This window comes from Anomaloglossus baeobatrachus, chromosome 3 (genome assembly GCF_048569485.1).
Source record: "Anomaloglossus baeobatrachus isolate aAnoBae1 chromosome 3, aAnoBae1.hap1, whole genome shotgun sequence".
Taxonomy (NCBI): domain Eukaryota; kingdom Metazoa; phylum Chordata; class Amphibia; order Anura; family Aromobatidae; genus Anomaloglossus; species Anomaloglossus baeobatrachus.
The window spans coordinates 78,144,688-78,170,594 of NC_134355.1; the positions used below are offsets into that span (position 1 = coordinate 78,144,688).

The 25,907-nt window shown below is 43.6% G+C and overlaps 1 protein-coding gene across 1 annotated transcript in view; it reads right to left on the reverse strand.

Annotated features, from left to right (window-relative positions):
* Nucleotides 1-214: 214 nt before the first annotated feature.
* Nucleotides 215-25,907, reverse strand: part of PPP3R1 (protein phosphatase 3 regulatory subunit B, alpha) — a 99,073-nt gene continuing 73,380 nt past the window's right edge. The window contains exons 3-6 of the mRNA XM_075339271.1: nt 10,847-11,023; nt 6,949-7,008; nt 5,460-5,644; nt 215-2,138 (exon numbers count right to left, since the gene is read on the reverse strand). Of these exons, the coding sequence (XP_075195386.1) occupies nt 2,091-2,138; nt 5,460-5,644; nt 6,949-7,008; nt 10,847-11,023 (470 nt within the window). The 3' untranslated portion in view covers nt 215-2,090. The remainder of the gene's footprint in view (nt 2,139-5,459; nt 5,645-6,948; nt 7,009-10,846; nt 11,024-25,907) is intronic.

A 25,907-nucleotide genomic window follows, 5' to 3' on the forward strand; every position in this document is an offset into this window, starting at 1 on the left:
CACAGCACTCCCCATGTCCCATAGGATAACATGGGGAGTGTCTGTACATGCTGAAACCTGCAGATTTATCTGGTAAATCCAGAAAATCCACGGATTTTCCGCAGGTTTAATCTCACGTGTGCACATAGCCTAAAAGTAGTAAAACACAAGACAAAACAGTACTTTGAAAAGAGAAATATTAGACACTTCAAATAAGAGGAGGCCAGAAAGCAAGTAACAAGTTCCATTTCTTTATTCATACAGTATGAAGTCTAATTTCCTACAATTTATATAGCATGCAGAGGGAATAAAACATTCAACATTAACCATTTCCCCACGCAAACGTAAGAAAAGAAAAAAAAAATCTCCAATAAAAGGAACGGATTGCTAATTTAATGTCAGCCAAGATATGCACAAGCATTAGAAATAGAAAGCATATGCTAAAATGTTCAGTTTAACACAATGTATATACAAAAAAAAAAATCACAAAAAGACTATCCCCCTTGAAGCGCAGAGCACATGGCAGCTGACACTGGAACAGAAGACCACTGGCTGGGATAATGAACCACAGACTGATCCGGAGGAAAAAAAATAAAAATAAAACTTACATGAAATGGAGATTTTTTTTTATTGTTAACATCAACATGTACCAAAGTTTGGCAACATTTCTTTTATATTTATATATATTTATATATAATGCAAATTATGTAAACAAGAGGAACATTTAAAAAAAATCGATCTACATGCAAAACTCCATGTCATGCAAGGACACCAAGCACCTCGATTTCTCTCGCACAGACAGAGCCCATGATGTGCAGCACTCAGTTGAAGGAACAGCAGCTATGGCAGGCAGACACTCCACCCCAACCCCTATCCCACCCCCCCGCAATTTAATTTTTGAATAATTCGTCAGACCCGATAGAAAACGACCGTGGGTGAGATTCAAAATATTCTATGTAAGCGTGTGTGTGTGTATATATATGCAGCCAACAGTACCACAGCAGAAAAAGAAAAAAAAAAAATATGTATGTATGCCTCTACTTTTATATCACACGGTGTAGTAACTAAGAACAGACTAGACAATATAGCTTCATTTCACAAGGATTACGGAAATGCAGATATCCTCTCCTACAGCCGATATACATATATCCATTTCAATATTACCAGTTGTGCTGCCTGCAGTAGTTTGTTCTATTCAATTGGCGGATTTAGTTCCCAATTCTCAACTTTGACTTTATTTGTTTCGGATACCGGGCATCGTAGGGTGTACCAGTTACCCGCCATAACGAGGTGGTGGCTTTGCTTCGGCAACTATATAACAGCAGGATTGCTAGATGCGTTAGAAAGGGTTCTTCTTGGCAGTAACATTCGACTAGGTTTTAAGAAGCAAGAGACACAGTCCCTGGTAATATATTAAACATGTATAAATTAAAAAAACACATTTCCTGTCGAAATAAAAAAAAAAAAAAAGTCAAAAGTGTAAAGTAGATTAACAGGAAGAAACTGTTCAACCAGTTAATGTACAAAAACCTTTAAAGATAATGGGTGGGGGACTTATATTACAAGAAACAATACACACTGACCAGACACCCAGCAGAAAAGTATACATTTTTCTACCAAATATATATATAAAACAGTGTGAAATAAAAGTAAGGATTTAGATGTAGGTATTGAGCGGCTTATGTTCTGCTTGGCACTTATTTTATTTTTTACTCTAGGTTTGTTTTCTTTACTCAAGTAACTCAATTTAAAGCCCACCTAATTACTACGTAGAAAGCCATTTATATTCTCCTGGTTAGAAAAGACGAAAAGAAAAAAAATATATATATAAATTAAAAAAATAAGCCAACTCCCTTGTTTTTCTCCGTCACGCCGATACGCTCTTCCCCATTGCGCTGTCCTTCAGACTATAAAGTGCTACACTGAGTTATTGAGAGAGTTACAAAGTTCAATAACACTTAAGTTGGCTTCATGAGGCTCGTGTTGGAAAATGTGGCTTCACAGAGAAAAATACTTCCATTTAAAATACACAGAGAGCGGTTGCTGGACGTCTTGAGCAGATCTTCAGAGATGGAGAAGAAAGCAGGAGTGTCGGGTGCTGCTTGGAGGAGTCACACGTCCACCACCATCTTTTTGTGGATATCTAAACCTCCTACCACCTGTATGACAAAGCACAAGAAAAACCATCACAACACACTCATTGTTTGAGACATTTTAAACATTCTTTACAGGAGCTCTGCCACAAAGTTCATTTCAATCAACAGATTTTGGAATAGTAAGTCACAATTGGATGCGTTTTACAAAACATGTTCCTGTGTAGACTAAGGGGTACTGTGCACACTACGACATCGCAAGCCGATGGTAGCAATGCCGAGCGCGATAGTCGACTTGTAGACTGTGAGCCCTCGCGGGCAGGGACCTATCTCCTCCTGTACCTGTCTGTGTCTTGTACTGTTTATGATTATTGTACTTGTCCCTATTATGTAGTATACCTCTTTCACATGTAAAGCGCCATGGAATTGATGGCGCTATAATAATAAATAATAATAATAGTCCCCCCGCCCCCATCGCAGCTGCGATATCTTGTGATCGCTGCCGTAGCGAACATTATTGCTACGGCAGCTTCACATGCACTCACCTGCCCTGCGACGTCGCTCTGGCCAGCGAACCGCCTCCTTCCTAAGGGGGTGGGTCGTGCGGCGTCACAGCGACGTCACACGGCCGGCCGTCCAATAGAAGCAGAGGGGAGGTGAAGATGAGCGGGACGTAAACATCCCGCCCACCGCATAGCCGGCGTGAGCCGCGGGAGGCAGGTAAGGAGATGTTCCTCCCTCCTGTGGCTTCTCACACAGCGATGTGTGCTGCCGCAGGAACGAGGAACAACATCGTACCGTCACTGCCGTGACATTATTGAAATGACCGACACTACACCGATTATACGATTTTTACACTTTTGCGCTCGTTAATCGTATCAAAAACGATTTACAAACTCAGATGTCGACAGCGACGCCGGATGTGCGTCACTTTCGGTTTGACCCCACCGACATCGCAGCTGCGATGTCGTAGTGTGCAAAGTACCCCTTAATCTCATATACACTACTCACAAAGTTAGGGATATTTGGCTTTCAGGTGAATTTTCAGGATGATCCTAAAATGCCCTCTAACCTTTTCGAGTGAACTTAATGTGATCTTCTCTACCCTTTTGGATGCACATGTCCAACTGTTCAATGTTTCAGTACTTTTTGCTTTTATTCAACAAGGAGCTTAATGGTAAAATTCACAACTGGTGTTTGATCCATTTAATCACCCAATAAAGTTAAGGACTCCATTGGAATTGGTATTAAACCGTCCTCCTCCCTCATCATGCTGTTTTTATTTTGACATCATGGAACCTAGATGGACACCTAACAATTGATCAGCAGTACCGCACCATTGCGAGGCGTTAAGAAGGATGTTCTAAGATGGAAGTGGCCACTGAGCTTAGAGTGTCATCAGGTTGTAAAGAGATACAGAGAGACTGGAAGACTCACAAAAAGGCATAGAAGAGAAAGTCCTTTGGCCACATCCCACACTGATGACCGCTTCATTGTCAACAATGCCCTTCGGAAGTGGATGATTAATGCCACACAATTCTAGGCACATTTATGGGAGCTGAGAGGCACCCAAGAGACACGTCAGACGATTCAAAACAGTTTGCATCAGCATGGTCTGCGTACTAGATACCTGCAAGGTACCTGACCACACCACCAGGCACAGGCATCATCTATGCTGGAGAGGGACCAGTGGGCCTCAGTGCTGTTCACTGATAAAAGTCTATTCAAGCGGAGCAGACATGATGGCCACTAATTATGTTGGAGACATCAAGGAGAGCGCTGTGTATCAGCCACTGTTGTCACCAGACGAGCTTTTGGTGGTGTTACAGTGTGGGCCTGTGTGTCTAGTCATTACAGAACTGCCTAACACTTTGTGAATCGTACAGTGACAGCCCCTACTACTGGAATATCATCATTGATCCAGTCATTATTCCTCTGCATGAACAACATAGGCCTTATTTCATCTTCGTGGACAATTCTCCAGCTCATCGAGGTCACCTCATTAGGGAACGGCTACTGGAGACTGTGGTACCTTAAATGGAGTGGCCTGCACTTTCTCCAGATCCGAATCCCATATAATACCTATGGGACCAGCAGAGTCACTGTGTAGAGGCTCGTAACTCTGTACCTCAGAAAACCATTTACCAGAGGGCTTCCCTTCAAGAAGAGTGGGATGTGTCAGTAGACATTAACTTGACTTGTGAACAGCAGGAAACATCATTGTCAGCTGTAATTGATGCTGGAGGCCACATGACAAGTTACTGAAACACTGAAATTTTGGGGGGTATACCCACCACTGTTGGTGGCTTTTGTTTCAATAGAATTGCTCGAGATGAGCAAATCCCCACTGTATGCTTCTACTTATAAATTCCCCGTTTTCATGATAAAGTATCACTGTTGCGTGAATGTTTTCCGGTTCACATAAAATTTCACCCTAAAGCCAAATATCAATAACATTTTGTGAGTAGTATAGGTTCCCCTGCTGTGTACTGTGTAATGACAGTGTCTGACCTTACAGGGACATGCTCTGACCATACCACATTATCTGGGCAAGAGAAGAACAGACATTACAACACGGGATCACAATAATTCTTTGAGGCAGGGAAATGTTTTACCTCACAAAAAGAATCATGTACGATCCCATATACTTTTATACTTCCTCCCCTGCCCAGGAGATGTGGTATTATCAGACCCTGTATGATCAGACACAAACTGTGTAATCGATATTGCAGAATATCTCACTAATCAGAGTTCAATTACTGGCAATAACATGGAACCAAAGACTGTTTTTTCCCAACCATATTTGTTGGCGATCCATTACACGGGTTAATCTAAACAAGGTAAACGTCTCAGGGAATAAACAGTAGATAACTAGAGATCATCAGAAAACGACCCGTTAAATTGTGGACACATGAAATCTTATAAAAAAAAAAAAAAAAAGGCAAATGCTTCGAGGCATCATGGTTATTGTATAATGTGTGGTGTCCTATTCTGCAAAGCTCCTTCATAAAAGATAACGAGGGCAGAATGTTCAGAGCCTTGACCTGGATTATTAAAATATAAAAGTTTCACATTAATAAGCAAATCCCAGGGCTCACAATTTTACAGATGTCCTCGCCTGATCTGGTTTCCCAAGGTAAGACTTCGTTTGGAGGCCACTACTTGTAGGGGTGAGGATAGTAGTAGTTAAAAGCAAAGAGATCCTTTATTTTTACTCCCAACATTTTGTAACCAAGTCACTTAAGCCTGATGCCTGAAATCAGAGACGCTGAAAATTCCAGCAGAGAACATCTCCAGGATCGCTCGCACCCGCTCAATCATCAGTTAAATGGACATGCCGCTTATATCTAGGTTTACCGCAGCGAGCAGATATGGAGCTCAACTTACAGCACAAAACTCTTCGAAAGATATTCTGCCGTCTCCATCTTTATCTGCGTTGATAATCGTTTTGTCTACTATCTGCTGTAGCTGGGTGTCTTTCAGATTGTTTCCCACCATCATCTTCAATACTTGGAAGAGCTCGCCGTTGGAGATGTAGCCATCCTTATCCATGTCATATATACGGAAAGCAACTGTGGAGAAACGAGGACATTACGTGACTCCTGCGTACCATCACCTTACGCAAAATGATTGAAATGGAAAAAAGAAATAATCCTACATTAAAGAGGCTAGCCCCTACTTTACTGATGACCCATCCGTTGGCTAGGCCATCCATATCTGATTGGTAGGAGTGAGATACCTGGCACCCACCGCCGATCAGCTGTTACTGGATGATGTAGAAACATCTGCGTTGTCATTACTATAGAGGCCACAGTCAGGTGCTGCAGATCCACCCCGTATGCCAATGAATGGTAGGTGGATCTCTATTATCCAGCTGCAGCCTCGATAGAGGTCTGTTGAGTTCTAGCATCATCCAATAACATCCGGCCGCCGGTAACAGGTCATCAGTGGTGGTGCTAAACTACCACCAGAGACTGACGGCCTACCCAAAGTTTAGGCTACCAATAGAAAGAAAAAAAGTAGTGGCCAACCTCAAAGTTACAAGGCTTTTGCTTATAGACCAAAATATGTCACAAAAGTGATCTCTAGGTGCAGTGTTTACAGGAGGCTTTTTATCCTCTTATTTGCAAAGCTTTTAACTAGTAAGTGCAGGACATCAGATTACAGGAGGTGATACAACCCTGACCGCATACAAGGGTTATGGAAACTGTAGTATCATGGTCGCACAGACAACTGGCTCAGACTGACCAAAATGAATGGTAAAAGCAAGAACCAAATCTGAGGCGGAGAGGGGGGAATATTATGAAAAAATTAAGGCAGTTAAGCAAAATATGATCAAATTCAAGGGGTCTTCCTAAGTGATGGCATATGGTTAGGTGTGAATCATTAGATGGCATAACCCGACTTTTATTGTCTGATTTCCCTAAGCTCCCGAAAATGAGCTGATGTGGAGGCTCAGCGCAACAGGTATCCAGGAAAAGGCAGAAGAAAAAAGGAAAAGCCCCTTCAGTTCAAGGATCAGAGGAGGTCTTGGGTCTTTGGGGTGTAGTATCCTAACACTATACCATCACTTACTGGAATGGAAGCACCCTCTCAAAGGGTCCATTACGATCTGCTTCCTGTCACCCCCAGTTGTATACCGGAATGCAATTCACATTAATGAACTGCCATATCAAGAAGTAGCTTGCTGACCAGAGGAGATTTCAGGTGGAAAAGAAAATGTTCTAATCCTTATAAAAGGTTTTTTGGGTTTTTTTGGTTTTTTTTTTTAATACAGTGACCGGAAACAAGATGGACCCTCCAAATGACCTCTTACAGAGGTGGAGCTGCAGTAGGTAATTGCGCCTGGGACCATACAAATGTGGCAAGCACTTACACCTCAGCTTCTGTTCCTTGTCACCCTTCACGCTGAACTGGGACACTCCTTCAATGAACTCTGCAAAGAAAATCGAAAATTAGGAAAAATGTACCAGATAATTGGAGAGGGCATTAGTATTAGTTCCATGGCATCATAGAGCTGCTTAAGAAAATAAAACTTATCCCAGATTTAGAGCAGAAGAAAATATAAAATATGGTTTCATGCCAATTAAATTTAAAGGTGAACAAAAAGTGGGGAGGGAGTTTATCATGAACCCTGGGGGGGGGGTTCTAGGTCGGTGCCTCCATTCTCGGTTTTCTAACGGAAAGGACTCAGTGCTGCGTTCTCAAAAGATTACCATGTACCAGAAAGGTCACCGCCGTATGCCAAGTGTATGTGTTACAGGCAATGTATGGAAACCCGTCATTCTATAGAATACCTAGGCAATGTATACAATCCCTGTCGTTTTCAGGTAAGGTATGGAATATCTGCGTTGTTCTATACTTTCCCTGGCATTACATAAAATGTCTAGGTATTATAAGGAATGACAAGAACTGCTCAGGCAAAGTCTGATATAATGCCCAGATTGGAAAAGTCTTTAGTAACAAACAGTCAAAAAAACTAATGAAAGAAGAAATCCTAAATGAACAGGATATCATTACTGGGAAAAACACAAAGAAACAGAAGTGTCATTCCTCAGTCTTTAGTAACAAACAGTCAAAAACGTGAAAGAAGAAATGTAAAATTAACAACAGGATATCTTTGCTGGGAAATAAAGGAGTCCAAATTGTCATTTCTGACTATTTGTTGCAGCACAGGAGGCTAGAATGGCATTTTAATGCTAAGGGTAACTGAGCCAGTGTCACAGATCCGCTGCTGCCTGCTCTGTCCCCCTACTTTTGGACAGATCACCCCTGTAGTATTCTACACTCTGCCTCTTTGTCATTTAGGTATTCTATAGATTGACTAGGAAAAGTATGAACATCTCATGTATTTCATACTTTGACGACCCATTTCCAGCATTGTATACATTGCCTAGGTATTCTATAGAATGCCTGTTTTTACAAATTGCCGGTAATATATACACAGTACTTTATTGCTGTGGTTGAGACCGGCAATACACCATAAAGCTCTCAATACGGTTGCATTCAGACAATTAGATCCCCCATGTTAATGGCCGCCAATTGACTACATACAAGGTAGACGGGTGCTCGCTTACATGAGCTGATGGAAACACAACTAACATTGGTATTATCATCCCGTCCCCATGAAGAACGTCTCCCCCAGGTTTGTGTAAGGGTATATGCATACTACCCCAATTTCAAATTAGATTCTGTTTGAGAAAGATTAAAAGAATTGCTAAAGATGACAGAAATTATGCACAGCACGTTGTTTTGGACATTGCTGTGCATGTGTTCAGTCTTTCTGAACTTTTAACTGCTGCTGTCTGCAAAAGCCGGTACGCAACTAAAAATTATAACCATGCCATTCTCTTCAGGCAGCTTTAGTTGGGAATCCCCTCAAAAGTTAATATGTAGTTTATATACATATATATCTAAAAAGAAAACAAGAACCGGCAGCAACGACTCTTAAAAGGAATCTGTTAACTGGATTTTGCCACCTAATTTGAAAGCAGCATAACGTAGGGGCAGAGATCCTGATTCCAGCGATGTGTCACGTTCTGGGCTGCTTAGTGTAGTTTTGATAAAAATCCCTGTTTAATCAGCAGTGGATTATCATTACAGGACTACTTGGTGTGCTGCCAGGTAGTCCAGCGTATTCATGAGCTATATAGCTCAGCACAGATTGTGTACACTGTATATGGGCAGAAAGCTGTCTATCAGTGGTTCGGGCGGGGTTATAGAGCTCCACATTCAAATAAAATCACTGTTTTTGCTGCAGATCAGTTATCAAAAGGACAGCAAGCAGCTCAGTAAGTGACACCGCTGAAATCAGGGTCTCTGTCTCCACATTATGCTGCTCTCAGATGGGGGAGCAAAAAACCTAGTGACAGATTCTCTTTTAAAGGGAACCTGTCATGTACAATATGCGTTCTGACCTATCAGCAGATGCATTTGTGCCCTAATTACACCTCCCTACCCATCCCTGTTATAAAATTGTGTAATGTGAAAGTAATAAAAATAGTTTTATTACTTCCATATTCCCCATGTAAATAGCAGAGCTCGTCGCCCCATGGGTGTCACATTGCCCTGTGGGCGTGATACCATGGATTCACATGTGCGACGTCACGTCTGCTCCTTCAGAATCCCGCGTGTGCACACTTACCAATCCCGCAGCCTTTTCCGGGTGATCGTTGTCAGTTTCAGACGCGCTCTGCACATGATCAGAAGAGTCTGATCATGCACAGAGCGCGTCTGAAGCCGGCGAGTGAACACCTGGAAAACGCTGCGGCAATGGTAAGTGCGCAAGGAGGATCTGAAGGTGCAGACGGGGGACATCACTCGTGAATCCACAGGGACATGATACCATGGAAAGTATGCATACGCCCACAGGGCGATGCGACACCCATGGGGCGACGAGCTCTGCTATTTACATGGGGAATATGGAAGTAATAAAACTATTTTTATTACTTTCATATTACACAATTTTATAACACAGGGATGGGTAGGGAGGTGTAATTAGGGCACACATGCGTCTGCTGACCGGTCAGAACGCATATTCTACATGACAGGTTCCCTTTAAGGAACAACAAATGGCATCTTCATGAAATAACATGCGTTCTATATTATATAATATACATATAGATATACACACATACATACACTTCTATATAAACACACCCCATGAGGGGAGGTGGTGGTGGGCAGGAAAAGTGTACAGATCTACTTTCAAGGGCAACTACATTAGAGAGGTTGATAATTCAGTATCTGTGCAGCCATAAGGGCCAAATGCGTAAAAATGATTAAACTATAATATAATTATTATGCTACCGAACTACTGGATTCCAAGGACTGAATAGGGGTTTTATTAAAGTGAATAAATCTGGTATCTGAAATCAAACAATACAACATCCGCTGTATAAACATTGTCACTCTAAGTAAAAAAGGAAGTGAAAAGAGTTTTTTTATGAAAATATGAAAAAAAAAAAAAAAGTTAAAAAAGGGTATTTCCATCTCCAAGATCCTATCCCAATATGTATTAGGAATAATAATAATAATAATAATAATAATAATAATAAAAAAAATAAAAAATAATAACTCCATTTAAAAATGTAGTATAGTTCTTCTGATTACCTATTTCACTTACCTGATGTTCAGGGCATTGCAGGAATTTAGGTTTCCATGGTTATGATAACTATATGCATGGTCATGGATGCCTAAGGTCTTGCAATGCACTGCACATGAGGTAGGTGATATAGTTAATCAGGAGAACTACACTGCATTTCTAATTGAAGGCATTTACTATTATTACAGCTACTACATATTGGGATAGGATGTTGGAGATGGGAGTAAACCTTTAAAAACAATATTTTTCTGCCTTCTACAGTATTGAAGCCTTACAGATCCACGTTAAGTGATCAGCATGTAAAGTTTATACAGCGTCCGGCTGACATGGGGCTTAATAGTTTATATTCTGTATACAGGCAGACGTCTGGAGCATTACAGTGCCAAATAGGTCTTATGTTTAAAGAGTCTTAAGGCTGCAAATCACCTTGGCCCTTTTACTCCAACTTAAGCATCTGGGAGATTATTAATTCAGGTTGACCGGCCATTTGTTTTGTGTTTTTTTTTGTTTTTTTTAAAGGAATAACGATAACTATGTCCATGTATTATAAAGGGATTGCATTGTAACAAATAATAAAATAATAAAAAATAAATTCTTAATGGAGGGGAGGATCATAACACACAGGTGCATTCAGTGTCCCGTGAAGACGGGTGTACGGCTTCACCCTTACCTTTAAAGTCGACCTCTCCATTGCCGTCAGTATCAAATATGTCTATTACTCGCTGGACGAGCGGATTCTGCTGCAGCTCAGGTAACGACATGAACTCCTCCACGCTCAGAGATCCAGAATTGTCCAAGTCAAGTTTCTTAAACCTTTTTCCCAGCCGTTTGATCTCATCAGCATCAACTGGAAGAGAAGAGAACATTGTTATTAGGAGGAGCAGTGAAGTGTAACAAGCCGGTGGAGGACAGCGCCGTCCCCGGATCTCTGCTGACAGAACGTAAAATGATGATTGCAGTTACCGAGCTTTCTCCCTGCACTCGCCATAACAGCCAAATCCGAGGCTCCCCGAGAAGTCTGCAGAATCCCAGCCTCAGCAGAAAGGAGCTGCTAATGCCCTTTTAATGCCATACGATCACATGGCATAATTAATGTGGACAAGCTAAGCAGATCACCGGACATTTCACGCACACAGCGTTGTGAATGAGCGCAAGAGAAACTCATCTACTTTGCTTAAAGGGTAAAATGCAACTCTAGACGAGCGCACATCCCACACTGACTACAGCCCAAAATAAAAGACCTACTAAACCGCAGGATGCAAATCTGTGACCTACAATACACCATGAAAGCCGCGCTATCAAGAGATGGCAGGGGCTACTTAAAGGGGACCTCTGCCCAGTATTCCTCACTGCTCGGTTGGTCCGTGCTGGTGCTGGATGTTACATGCAGACCATGGGTACATCACCGCCAAGGCCAGTGATCAGGAAACTGATCACCACTACTGCAACCGGGGAGCCGGGGAAGTCTAGGGGGAAAGTAGTGGCGTTCTGTACAAAAACCTTTTTGAAAATCCAAACTTGGCCAAACAGGACCAAAATATTACACTTGTGCTCATATACCATGTACTGTAACATCACACTAATGTGTCCTGTGAGCAGCCGCAGGTCCCAGCAGGTGTGCGCTAAGGACAGGTTTTCCCACAGGAGGAGGCTAGATGGATGATCACCAGCCCCCTCCCTGAGAAATGGTATAAATTATTACTCTGAGCATGTGCAGTGCAGCTACATACCACGGGGCTGAAGGATCCACCTAAGAAACAATCCCTCCAACCAGAGCAGGCGCGCACTACCCCCCTCTCCCAATCAGAGCAGCGATGCCTCCTCCCAGAGAGAAGGCACCCCCCAATACCCTCCTCAGAGCAGCGATGTGCACCCCCCAATCGGAGCAGTGATTTGCGAACCCCCCCCCCTCCCCGAGCAGTGATGTGCACCCCACCTCACTCAGAGCAGCGATGTGCACCCCCCAATCGGAACAGCAATTTGCGAACTCCCCCTCAATCAGAGAAGCGATGTGCGAACCTGCCCCCGAGAAGCGGCACCGCCTCAGAGGAGTGATGTGCATCCCACCCTCAATCAGAGCAGAGGCGCCCCCCCACCAATCCAAGCAGCAGCGCACGCCCACCCCCAATCAGAGCAGAGTTAAAGATGTGGAGCTGTTGGGGCTCAAAACTCCTGTGCTAGGTGGTGCCCTCAGTGATAATGGGAAAGGTATTATGTCCACTTTGGGAAAACCCCTTTCATAGTGCCTATGAATATGTAAGATGGGGGTGATTTTCTGTCAATTTTTTCCTTCTTGTGGCCACAGTAGGTTTAGAACAGAACATCTATTAGGCTATATCCGCATGCGGCATCTTTTACTGCGTTTTTGGTGACGTTTTGTGGTCACAAAGATGCACCCAAATGCATGCATTTCCTTCCCCCAGCAAAGTGTATGAGATTTCTAGATTGCTGTCTGCACAGTGCATATCTTTTGGCTGCGTTTTTGAAGATGTGCCACTTCTGGGGCAGCTGCAGGCTGCTATAGTTAGGCTGGAGAGGGAAAAATAACAATGGCCCTTCCAATCATTTTTTTTTTCTTTTAATAAATCAAATAAAAAAAAAAAATAAAAAAAAAAGGGTGGGATCCCCTCCATTTTTCATAACCAGTTAGACAGCTGAGGGTTGCAGCCCGGAGCTGTTGCTGTTCCTGTGCTGGATATGAAAAATGGGGGAACCCCCACATAAACAATTAACAAAAAAATATAATATATATAATATATATATATATATAATATTAAATGGGGTCCGTCTTATAATGCCAGTGTTCATCTAACAAATCATAAAGGGTATATGCCCCTCATAGCCCCCCTATCCTAAAATTAGCCCCTTTAATCTGGATATGGCCCCCTTATATTGAATATAGCCCCCTTGTGCTGGCACACGTCCCCCAGTGATGCCACATGTCCCCTATTGCTGGCACACGTCTCCTAATGATGGAACACGTCCCCTATTTATGACACACATCCCCGTGCGCTGGAACATATCCCCTACAGCTGTAATAGGACTCATAGATAGCATAATGTCTCCTACAGCTGGCACAAGTCTCCTATGGATGGCACACGTCCCGCTGTTTCATATGGCCCCCTATGGATGGCACACGTTCCCCTGTGTTAGATATGGCCCCCTATGGCTGGCACACCTCCCCCTGTGTTAGATATGGCCCCCTATGGATGGCACACCTCCCCCTGTGTTAGATATGGCCCCCTATGGATGGCACACCTCCCCCTGTGTTAGATGTGGCCCCCATGCTGCTGCCCATAGTAAAATAAAACACTCATTTCTTACCTTGTCCAGTGCTGACCTCCCTCCTGTCTACCTCCGTGCTGATGAGCTCCTGCAATTCCTGGTTCTCGGTGCCGGTCATGTGATTGGCACGGCAGAGTGATATCTCTGTGTGCCTGATCACAGCGGCAGCAGGAGACCTGGGAGACACGCTGGAGGAGGTAGAGAGTTTTTTATTTTACTATGGGCAGCAGCATGGGGGCCAAATCTAACACAGGGGGGGGGGGGGGGCAGTTCATATTATATGAGCGGGAGCAGGAGATGCTTTCACCAGCCCCCAGCAGCGCTCCAAATCTGCCCCCACCCCCCCTGGACTCTAGAGTGTGTATAATATATATATATATTATATATATATATTATATATATATATATATATATATATATATATATATATATATATATATATATATATATATATATATATATATATATATATATATATATATATATATATATATATATATATATATATATATTAATATTATACACATATATATACATACATACATATATATCTCTATCTATGTATCTATCATCAGCCTAGATCAGCCTGGAAGTGTGAAATGCACTGCAGCAAAAAAGAATGTTATTTCTTTTTTTATTATTATTTTTTTTTAAATTGTGAAAAGTTTATTCAGAGGGTCATTTATTATTCAACCCCTCAAACCACAAGAATTCTGTTTGGTTCCCCTAAAGTATTAAGAAGTATTTCAGGCACAAAGAACAATGAGCGTCACATGTTTGGATTAATTATCTCTTTTTTCCAGCCTTTTCTGACTAATTAAGACCCTCCCCAAACTTGTGAACAGCACTCATACTTTGTCAACATGGGAAAGACAAAAGGAGCATTCCAAGGCCATCAGACAAGATCGTGGAAGGTCAAAAGGCTGGCAAGGGGTACAAAACCCTTTCCAAGGAGTTGGGCCTACCTGTCTCTACTGTTGGGAGCATCATCCGGAAGTGGAAGGCTTATGGAACTACTGTTAGCCTTCCACGGCCTGGACAGCCTTTGAAAGTTTCCACCCGTGCCGAGGCCAGGCTTGTCCGAAGAGTCAAGGCTAACCCAAGGACAACAAGGAAGGAGCTCCGGGAAGATCTCATGGCAGTGGGGACATTGGTTTCAGTCAATACCATAAGTAACGTACTCCACCGCAATGGTCTCCGTTCCAGACGAGCCCGTAAGGTACCTTTACTTTCAAAGCGTCATGTCAAGGCTCGTCTACAGTTTGCTCATGATCACTTGGAGGACTCTGAGACAGACTGGTTCAAGGTTCTCTGGTCTGATGAGACCAAGATCGAGATCTTTGGTGCCAACCACACACGTGACGTTTGGAGACTGGATGGCACTGCATACGACCCCAAGAATACCATCCCTACAGTCAAGCATGGTGGTGGCAGCATCATGCTGTGGGGCTGTTTCTCAGCCAAGGGGCCTGGCTATCTGGTCTGCATCCACGGGAAGATGGATAGCACGGCCTACCTGGAGATTTTGGCCAAGAACCTCCGCTCCTCCATCAAGGATCTTAAGATGGGTCGTCATTTCATCTTCCAACAAGACAACGACCCAAAGCACACAGCCTAGAAAACCAAGGCCTGGTTCAAGAGGGAAAAAATCAAGGTGTTGCAGTGGCCTAGTCAGTCTCCTGACCTTAACCCAATTGAAAACTTGTGGAAGGAGCTCAAGATTAAAAGTCCACATGAGACACCCAAAGAACCTAGATAATTTGGAGAAGATCTGCATGGAGGAGTGGGCCAAGATAACTCCAGAGACCTGTGCCGGCCTGATCAGGTTTTATAAAAGACGATTATTAGCTGTAATTGCAAACAAGGGTTATTCCACAAAATATTAAACCTAGGGGTTGAATAATAATTGACCCACACTTTTATGTTGAAAATTTATTAAAATTTAACTGAGCAACATAACTTGTTGGTTTGTAAGATTTATGCATCTGTTAATAAATCCTGCTCTTGTTTGAAGTTTGCAGGCTCTAGCTTATTTGCATCTTATCAAACCTGCTAAATCTGCAGGGGGTTGAATACTACTTGTAGGCACTGTAGACACCCAGACACCCAGACACCCAGACACCCAGACACCCAGACACCCAGACACCCAGACACCCAGACACCCAGACACCCAGACACACAGACACACAGACACACAGACACACCCCCCCCCCGTATATTCGGATTATAAGATGCACCCCCTACTTTCCCCCAAAATTTAGGGGGAACAAAAGTGCGTCTTATAAAGCGAAAAATACGGTATTTCTATCTATTCTAGCTATTATCCTATCATATTGTGATTCTCCTTTAAAAAAACAAAAAAAAAAAATAACGCATTAACGAAAACACGGCAAAATGCATGTGTTCTTTCAAGCGTTTTTTGAACCACAAGAAAAAAGATGCACTCAAAATGCAGCGTGTAGACAAAGCCTTAGGCTACTTTCACACATCCGGTTTGAGCCCTGCGGCTCAATCCGGCTGTGAAAACTATGCAACGGATGCGGTGAAAACACCGCATCCTTTGCATCAGTTTTTACATGCGGCCGGTCCGGTTTTTTCCGGTTGCGGCATGCTACTGAGCATGCGCAGTGGAAAATACCGCATGCGGCGACCGGATGCAGTTTTTTCCGCATCGCGCCGCATCCGGCCTCCATAGGGATGCATTGAAAAATGCGCCGCAGCGGCCGGATGCGGCGCGATGCGGTGTTTTTTGCCGGAGCAAAAAACGTTGCAGGGTACGTTCGATCCGGCCGCCGCATCGGCTAAATCTGCCGCATGCGGCAAAAACCGGACCGAACGCAAGCCCCTACGGCACAATGCGGCACTAATGTAAGTCAATGCAAAAAAAACCGCAATCGGCGTTACAAAAGCCGGTTGCGGTTTTTCTGCAGAACGCCGTATTGTGCCGCAGAGCAAAAATCCGGATGTGTGAAAGTAGCCTTAGTTTGTTGACGTGCTGCATTTTTTGCCACAAACAAAAACATGCAACATTTTACTGTCCCAAGCAAAGTGAATGGAGATTTCTGAAATCTCATGCTGCTTTTTATCCTTACAGATTTGAAGCAAAGCGTTGTAAAATCTGTAACCGGTCAATCCCGTTAGCATTTCTTCCAGCGTTTTTACTCATTCAAAAAGGAAAAAGGCAAAAAAAAGTAGCCAATTTTTTTGCCCTTATTTTACTTGCCAACACTCAAGCATTTGCAGCAGATCTTTCTGTAGCAAAGACCAAGCGTGTGATCGTAGTTAGACTCAAACTCATACATGCACTTCACTCCAGAATCCTCAAATGTCAAAGCTGCCCAGAGCACAGGGATATCGAGCTCAAGTATATAAACACACAAGAAAGACCGGTAGGAAACTATACTATTCTAGATGTTCTGTGCACGGTTTATAACTTGGTACTTTTTTTTTTTTTTTATGAATAACCCTGGAGGTTAGGCTACATGTAGACAAGCCGCAACCATGAAGCATTGGCGATAATAGCTGGTCTGCACAGGCCGCCCTCATGCGCACAGCTACAATCAGAGTGTTGGCAGCACATTTCCAGGTTACATAGGACCGTGTGCTGTGGAGAACAATGACTTGTAAGCTTCATTTCAACCAGAGGATTAAAGGTAATGTCTCTCGCTTTTTTTTTTTGATTAGTGATTATGAAATCAAGTATTTTTAATATAAAATTAAATTCAATTTTTATTCAGTTTTGGTTTTTTTTTTTATTTAATTCTAGTTTTACTGAAGGCAATGGGGGCTGCCATAATGGCTTTGGCATTTGTAACGATAGTAACTCGCCTCCTTTATGACAGCCTCCTGGACATAGAAGACCGTGGTCGGACTACTTAACATAGAGAAGGCGTCTGCTGTGACATGGACACGCCCCCTGGACCGTCCCGATCACAGCAGAGGGAGGAGATCAGCGCCATCTTTGTGCAGCTCACAACATATGCTGTGTGCTGCACTTTCCCTGTTACCCGCCAGGATGGATGGGGTGAGTACCCGCGTCGGGCAGCGGTGTGATTGCACCGTAACTGATCCTGGCGCGCTGCTTCCCATTCTGCACGTTCATTTTTTGCGACCTAAGCGGACGTTTCTTTTATACCATGTTTGGGTAGAAGCGATGTTTTGATCACCTGTTATTACATTTTATTGCAATGTAATTCTGACTTTGATTTTTTTTTTTCTTTTCATTTTGCCCTATACTGATCAGATTACTTTATATTTTGATAAAATCGGGCATCTCTGAATGCAGTGACACCAAACCTATTCTCTTAATTTTATTCTCAATGGGGCAAAAAGAGGGGTGAGATAGATATATCTATATATATATATCTATATGTATCTATCTATATCTATATATGAGAGAGAGCGCGAGAGAGAGATATAGATATACACACACATACATACATATTTTATTTTTTATTTTTTTTTAAATAAGTTGACAGTCCAGTCGCTTCTGCTGTACTAAGCGATGCTTCAACGCCGCTCTGCACAGCGCCAAATGCTATGTTCCTATGAACACCTGAGCTCAACTGGTGTTCACAAGGACTACATCATGACAACTCATCTGCACCCTGTGATCACATCACAGGATTACCAATGGTAGCAGGGAATGGAGTGCTCCCCACCGGCGCACGTTACATACCGCTGTCAGGAAATTAACAGCAGAATTCCCATCTCCAAAATCCTATCCCAATATGTAGTAGGTGTAATAATAATATTAGCAAATACCTCCAATTATAAATTTAGTATAATTCTTCTGATTCACTGTCGTTTACCTCATGTTCAGGGCATTGCAGGACTTTACATATCCATGGTTACGAGCATGAGCAACTAACCAACTATATGTGTGGTCGTAACCATGGATACAAAGTCCTGCAATGCCCTGAACATGAGGTAAGAAGGTAAGAAACATGGCTATATCAGGAGAACTATACCCCATTTCTAATTGGAGGGATTTGCTAATATTATTACACCTACTACATATGGGGATAGTGCTTTAAAGATGTGACTACACCTTTAACTATCTCCAATCCCCGTAAATGTCAGCTGATCAGATCAGCCTCCGTGCGGGAAAACATGCGGGCTTCCTGTGCAAGCCCACATTAAAAAGGGACAGAAACGACTTGTGACATACCAGTACGTCATAGGTCATGAAGGGGTTAAAACAATCTGTCACTTTATGCTGCCCAAGTCTCAGGTAGCATGAATAAGGTACTGACCAAGTAGCTCCAGCCAGGAATATGTATCCGTGAAATGCTGGAGCACCTGAATATCTGTCCGTTGACCATAGGCAGAGAGTAGGCTAGTTCGGCACCGACACCGGCAGGCTTATTTCCACCCCACACCAGGTGATTGACAGGACTCTCACCAAGTACACACACGGGAAGTCCTGTCAATCACCCCAACGGCATTTGTAAAAGCCGGCCAGAGGTGGCACCGGACTAGTCCAGTCTTCAAACTATTTTTTCTGAAACATCAGACCAATTCCGGAAAATAATACACTTGGCTTCAGGCACGAAGCCAGGCTCAGATTCATGCTGCTCCTGGTTTAGGCAGCATCAATCAAGAGGCAGGTTCCTAATAAAGATAGTTTAGGCATATAGCATTTCCAAGTGCAGAAAACGATCGCTCAAGGTGCACAGACCATCACTGTTCTCAGCAGCATGTGATCCTGAGTGAACAGGACGTGTTCTGCTAAGAACAACGATTTTTAAGCTAGCTTAAAAATAAACTTCCAGACTCTTGTAGATATTTGCCCATTTATCGGTTTGAAATTTGAGCTTTGAAGACCCACCCGTTTACATCTGTAGGGATGAGCTTTATTAAAGGGCCAAGGAAGTAATATGGACAGATTTGGGGTTTAAAGCCACCGTCTTAGCTAGGACTTGAGCTTGGGTTTTCTTTTAACCTCTGTTTCCAAACACAAGTGTATTTAAATCTATTTGGAAAAGGATACCATTTATTTTTTTTTTTTTTTTTAGGATTTGCATAAATTGGGATCAGGTTACAACAAAAATGCTTGGAAATGTGAACTGATACGGAGTTTCAAATTGAGGAAAAGTGCAGACGATGACAATTTCTGATCAACTCTTACAGGGATAAGATTGGGGTCCTGAAGGATAAACTGTCTGCATTTGAGAGTCAGAGTTCTAAAGACGACCTTCTTGGAATCTGAAGAACAGATTTGTCACGGTTGATCAGCCAGCCCAGACAATGGAGAATGATTGCTGCCTCAAAGTTTCACAACTTGTCCTCAAAATGGCCAACGAGGATGACGTCATCCAAGTAAGGAATATTCGTTGTGAAGTCCTGCATTAGTTTGCTTCCACCAGGATACTGATAAACCCTCAAGGGGGCTGATGAGTTTCTGAAGAGCGGACCTTTGAGTACAGTCAGGCTCATGACCAATTCAAAGAGCAAACCACAGAAACTGTTGAAAGTTTCCCATCATCTTCCCAGATATACTTAATATCAAGTCTATATAGTTAACATCAAAATATTTCCTTGTTAAATTTCATAGTCTCCATCGTGAACTTTGTGTAGACTTAAACATTTTTAGGGGAATTAAGGTACCGTCATACTAAGCAACATCGCTAGCAACATCGCTGCTGAGGCACAACTTGCTAGCGATGTTGCTGTGTGTGACATCCAGCAACAACCTGGCCCCTGCTGTGAGGTCGCTGGTTGTTGCTGAATGTCCTGGGCCATTTTTTAGTTGTTGCTCTCCCGCTGTGAAGCACAGATCGCTGTGTGTGACAGCGACAGAGCAACAACTGAATGTGCAGGCAGCAGGAGCCGGCTTCTGCGGATGCTGGTAACTACGGTAAACAGCAGGTAACCAAGAAGCCCTTACCTTGGTTACCCGATATTTACCTTCCTTACCAGCGTCCGCCGCTCTCACACTGCCAGTGCCGGCTCCCTGCTCTCTGCACATGTAGCTGGAGTACACATCGGGTAATTAACCCGATGTGTACTGTGGCTATGTGTGCAGGGAACAGGGAGCCGGCACTGGCAGTGTGAGAGCGGTGGACGCTGGTAACGAAGGTAAATATTGGGTAACCAAGGTAAGGGCTTCTTGGTTACCTGCTGTTTACCGTGGTTACCAGCATCCGCAGAAGCCGGCTCCCTGCACACGTAGCAGAGTACACATCGGGTAATTAACCCGATGTGTACTGTGGCTAGGTGTTCAGGGAGCCAGCGCTAAGCGGTGTGCGCTGGTAACCAAGGTAAATATCGGGTTGGTTACCCGATATTTATCTTAGTTACCAAGCGCAGCATGCTTCCACGTGTAGCAACGCTGCAGCGATCCCTGCCAGGTCAGGTTGCTGGTGGGATCGCTGGAGCGTCGCTTAGTGTGACATCTCACCAGCGACCTCCTAGCAACTTACCAGCCATCCCTATCAGGTTGTATCATTGTTGGGATCGCTGGTAAGTTGTTTAGTGTGACTGGGCCTTTAGGTTCATGATCATGCCGGATTTCCCAGTTTTGTTTTCATTACCAAGACAGGCTTTGGAGTAATGATTTTCTTACCCCATCCCTCTACTGGTGAAGGACAAATTGCAGCCAAAGTAAATAAAATTCACTCCAAAAGATTCTAGATGAAGACTACATTGTGACAAATTTGGAAAGGGGAACTGTTAACAAGTCTGTACGATAACCTCCTTTGGTGACTTGCTATCCTTTGACTGCGTATCTCAAAGTTGATCTTAACCTCATCCTCCCACCACACAACTTGTGTCATTGTCTGAAGGAGGAAGAATCTTTGATTGGTATTAAAAGGAGAAGAAACGAAAAAACAAAAAAACAAAAAAAAAAACAAAAACACTTTCCTTTTCCAATTTGGCACAGCTTTATCTGCGCGTTTTACCGTTGGACTTCTGTTCCAATAGAATATGGCATCCAGATCCATGAAAAACGTTCTAGTGCCTCTCTTCAGGAAGGTCTTTAGAGACTTATCTAGGTTGTACCAAAAAACTGATCATGAAAGGTTAGGGAGCCAGGTCCACCAACAGGATTTCAACCAAATAAAGTTGGAATCGAACGGTCAGTACGATAGACTCCACTTTAGCATCGGCTGGAAAACTGGTGGACATTTTAAAGTACCGAGAGAGAATATCCAATCCCACGGAGCTTTAATATTTTGCTTAATCATAATTTTGATTCCAAATAAGAGTACACACAAAACAAGAAAGCTTGACTCCAGATTTCAGTAGGGTCAATTCCTTTTGGATTTTTGGTCCACTGTCCCTAGAGTAGCATACTCAAAAGGTTAGGTAGGTAGAGTCAGCCACTGGAACGTCATATCGTATCCCAACCATGTCACCATCACAGAAAGGGTAAGGACTCTAGCCCTCTAGGTATTATCTAGGGCCTGTTCCATTTTTCTTTAATTTTAGCTTAAGGAGGTTAGTACAGGGGAGCTAGTCTTTCGGTAATGCGCACAATGAAGCGGGTGTACGTGTCCCGGCTTCATACTAAAGTAGTGCGCATGACCCAAACTCCGGGGTCATGTGCACGGAGCCGAAATCCAGCGTCGTACGCAATGGCGGCGGAGAGGTGAGTGAGATCATCCTCTGATGCTGCGTATTCATTAACATGTTAGCACGCCCTCAGGGGTGTACTAACATGCTAATGGTGCAGACTGGCCGGAGAACTAACGCCTAGGGGAATAGTCCCTGTACTCATTAGCGTACGGTAAAAAAGATCTTTATAAATATTTTTCTAAAGATCTCTATCTATGCTAGTGTATACAGGGACGGTTAGGCAGGAATTAGCAATATACACCCAGAACTGCTTGTGGTGCTGGGTGTATATTGCACCTGACAGGTTCCCTTTAACCAGAGAAGCCATACATATTTTTCACCCGGTTGTCTCCATGATGGGGAAAAAGAAATGACTGTCAAAGCAGAGGCCATGCTCCCAGGAAGCATAAATGCTGAATTTATTTCTTTAAGGGCTTGTTCACAATGGAAGACAGTAAGGGTGGTGGGGGGGGGGGGGGTTAAGGTAAACAATTTTTTTAAAACATCTTGCATATTTGAACCAATTGCTGTATATTTTTTCCACAAATCTGCGAGCATGTTAATGCTTTGGTTTTCACCGAAATGAAGGGGGGGGGGGGTTGCAAGAAAATGTACACAATTTTTTCTACCTACACTTTTTTTTTTTTTATAGCAAATTTTTCTGCTACAGAAAAGAAAAAAATAAATAGCCTGTGCAGATAACCTTAACAGTATTTTTGCAGCAGACTTTTTGCTATACAAAAAAAAGCAAAGAGTTCAGACAAAATGGATGTACTTTTTACAAAAACTCAAGCCCACTGTGCATTTTTATGCTCTAGGATTTTTATTGGGAGCACGGTCGAAGAGAAAAAAAAACATTAAAAATGCAGTTTCAAAAACTGGAATAAATGCATAGAAAAATTAAATACATCAGGAGCAGGTATAGTCTATAAAATATTGCCTATACTTGCCCCTGATGAAGCCGCATCTTCAGCGGCGATACGCGTGGGGTCCTTGCCCCTTCTGCTCCTACCTGATGATCCCAGTTTTGTATATCTTTATTTTAGGTTGAGATTCATTGTACTAGTAGCTTGTAGAGTGATTTTTATTCACTCTTACCCATTTGCCTGACATTTTTATGGTAGTTATCGTCACATTTGTGAGGTGCCTGTACATATGTTCTTTTGCAACACATTTATATAGGTAAATGTCCTTTGTACATATGTTTTTGGCATACCTACACTGCTGATTGCATCCTTTCCAGCCTCTCATTGACTTTATCCTTCATATTATAGCATTGCCTTAAATCTGCCAGTTATTCTTTACCATCTGAGGATTTTGTTACTTGCCGTTTGGGGGTAGCAAGCTCTTATTATGACCGGACATGATTTATATGTTATAAAGATGGACACTAGCCGCTCCCACAAGGAATGGGAAAGGGGCTATACTCAACTCTGGGGATAAAGGTGCCAGCACGATCTGAGAAAGGCATGCATCATATAAAAAGTGCAAATTCACAGATTTATTCCAACTGTACTTAATAAAAAAAATAAAAAAAAAAAAGATTTTTAGCAAATAATTGATCAATTCTTTGAGCCACCCCTGCCAACGTCACAGCAAATCTCAATGCTGAGACCTGGGCTGGCCTCTATCCACAATTTCTTCTTTTGCAACATAGAAGCGGTTATATATACACAGGTTACAGGTATGTGTGCTCCATTATGGTTCTGCTTTTAACTTTATCTAGGAGGCCGCATGGCACATGAAATACAGAATGTAGAGTAGGACCCCCCCTATTGAGATTTGCCGTGAAGTTGGCAGGGGTGGCTCAAGGAATTGATCAATTATTTGCTAAAAATCTCAATTTATATTATAGCACAGTTAGAATAAATCTGCGAATTTGCACTTTTTATATGATGCATGCCATTTTCAGATCGTGCTGGCTCCCCTCTCTTTAACTCTGGGGATATGGAGGTGATGCCAGGGAGGGGACACAGGACTGATAATATCTGTGAAATATAAAAAGGAAGGGGGGGGGAGGGAATGAAAGCTGCAGGCAGTTAGCAAGGTCCACGTACGACCCCTGAAGAAGAGGAGGCGAAACGTACGTTGGGGTAGAGGGACATGGACATCACGATCAGTTGTAAGTAATGTTATTACCTTTACTACGATATTTATCTGACTGTGAATTGCTCATTAGCAGCACCTTATGGCCATAAGACATGGATCTGAGGAACTAGCAGTCCCAGTCTTGGTATATAGCATTTGACACTTTAACCCGTTGTTAATACATTTCAATACTATAATTGAATATGGTCTATCTCCATTACTAAACACTATACTGATATAGCTGAATCTAGTATCTATCTATATCATATCTATCTATCTATGCCTTAGTCTGTCTGTCTTGCTCCAACATTGTGTCACCGTGACAGTGTCATTTCAGTGACAACTGTCGGATTGGCCGCTGGGCTCGGCCTGGCCCCGCCCCCCCACGGATTGGCCGCTCGCCTCGGCCTGGCCCCACCCCCCCGCATAGATTAGCCGCTTGCCCCGGCCCTCAGCACGCATCGCCCGCTCCAGCGTACACCGGCTCCCGGTACAAATGTGCAGGGAGCCGGCATACGCCGACGCCTCGCCCGCTCGCCCCCGCCACACGTTGGCACACTCTGCCCCGCCCCCGGTGGACATAACCTTGCAATGCTGGGATCGTGACGGAGCCGGTGTACGCTGGTAACCATGATACACATCGCGTAACTATAGGAAGCGCTTCCCTTAGTTACTCGATGTGTATCATGGTTACCAGCGAACACCGGCTCCTAGTACACATGTGCAGGGAGCCGGCATACGCTGCGGTCAATAATGAAGTGTCATGCAGCGGTGAAAGAGTTAAAGACACTGCAAGACACTTCATTATAGGCAGCGGGCACCCCCAGAAGAGAGAATACAGAAGAAAGAAGACCCCGCAGTCATACTCACCAGATGCCGACCGGGAGCAGGTGAGCGCATCAAGGTCCTGCAGCGGTGGAACACACACACAAGAACAGACAAACACACACATCAGATCACACGCACTCTCACACACACCTCACACACATCAGATTGCATGCACACACTCACAACATCCAGTGATATCGCTTACTTCTCGGCAGCGATACTGTGCGTGCAGTGACCTTCCAGGACCTGCCGGAGGATCACATGGCCGGAAGCATGTGGTATCTACGGATGTTGTGAGTGTGTGTGTGCGTGTATGCGATCGGATGTGTGCGTGTATACGATCGGATGTGTGCGTGTGTTCTGATGTGTCAGTGTATGCGATCGGATCTGTGAGTGTTGGCAGAAGGCAGAGGAGCACGGCGTGCAGCACAGTTGCTGGGATCGCCCACCGGAGGGCACAGGGAGAAGTGGGGTGTGAGTGTATGCGATCAGATGTGTGACTGTGGAGCACGATGCGGGGTGCGCAGCATGGGGGATGGAGCACGATGGGGGGTGCGCAGCATGAGGGATGGAGCACGATGGGGGGTGCGCACCACCCCCCAAAACACACAGCGCCACAGGCGCACCGCACAACACACCACACACACACACACTGGGAACCACAAACACCGCCCTACACAGACACCCACACACAGACAACGCCGCGCACACACACAACACCCAAACACCGCGGCATAAACAAATATACGCACATACCGCGCAACACACACTGCACAAAACATACCTCCCCCAAAACACACACACACACTCCACACCCACAGCACCACACACACAGAACGCTGCAGACACACAGCGCTGCACAAACACACATACAACACCGCTCTCACACAACACCCAGAACATTTACAGCGCCCTACACAAACACTGGCAACTACACACAACAACATCGATATATATATAACAAAAATCAT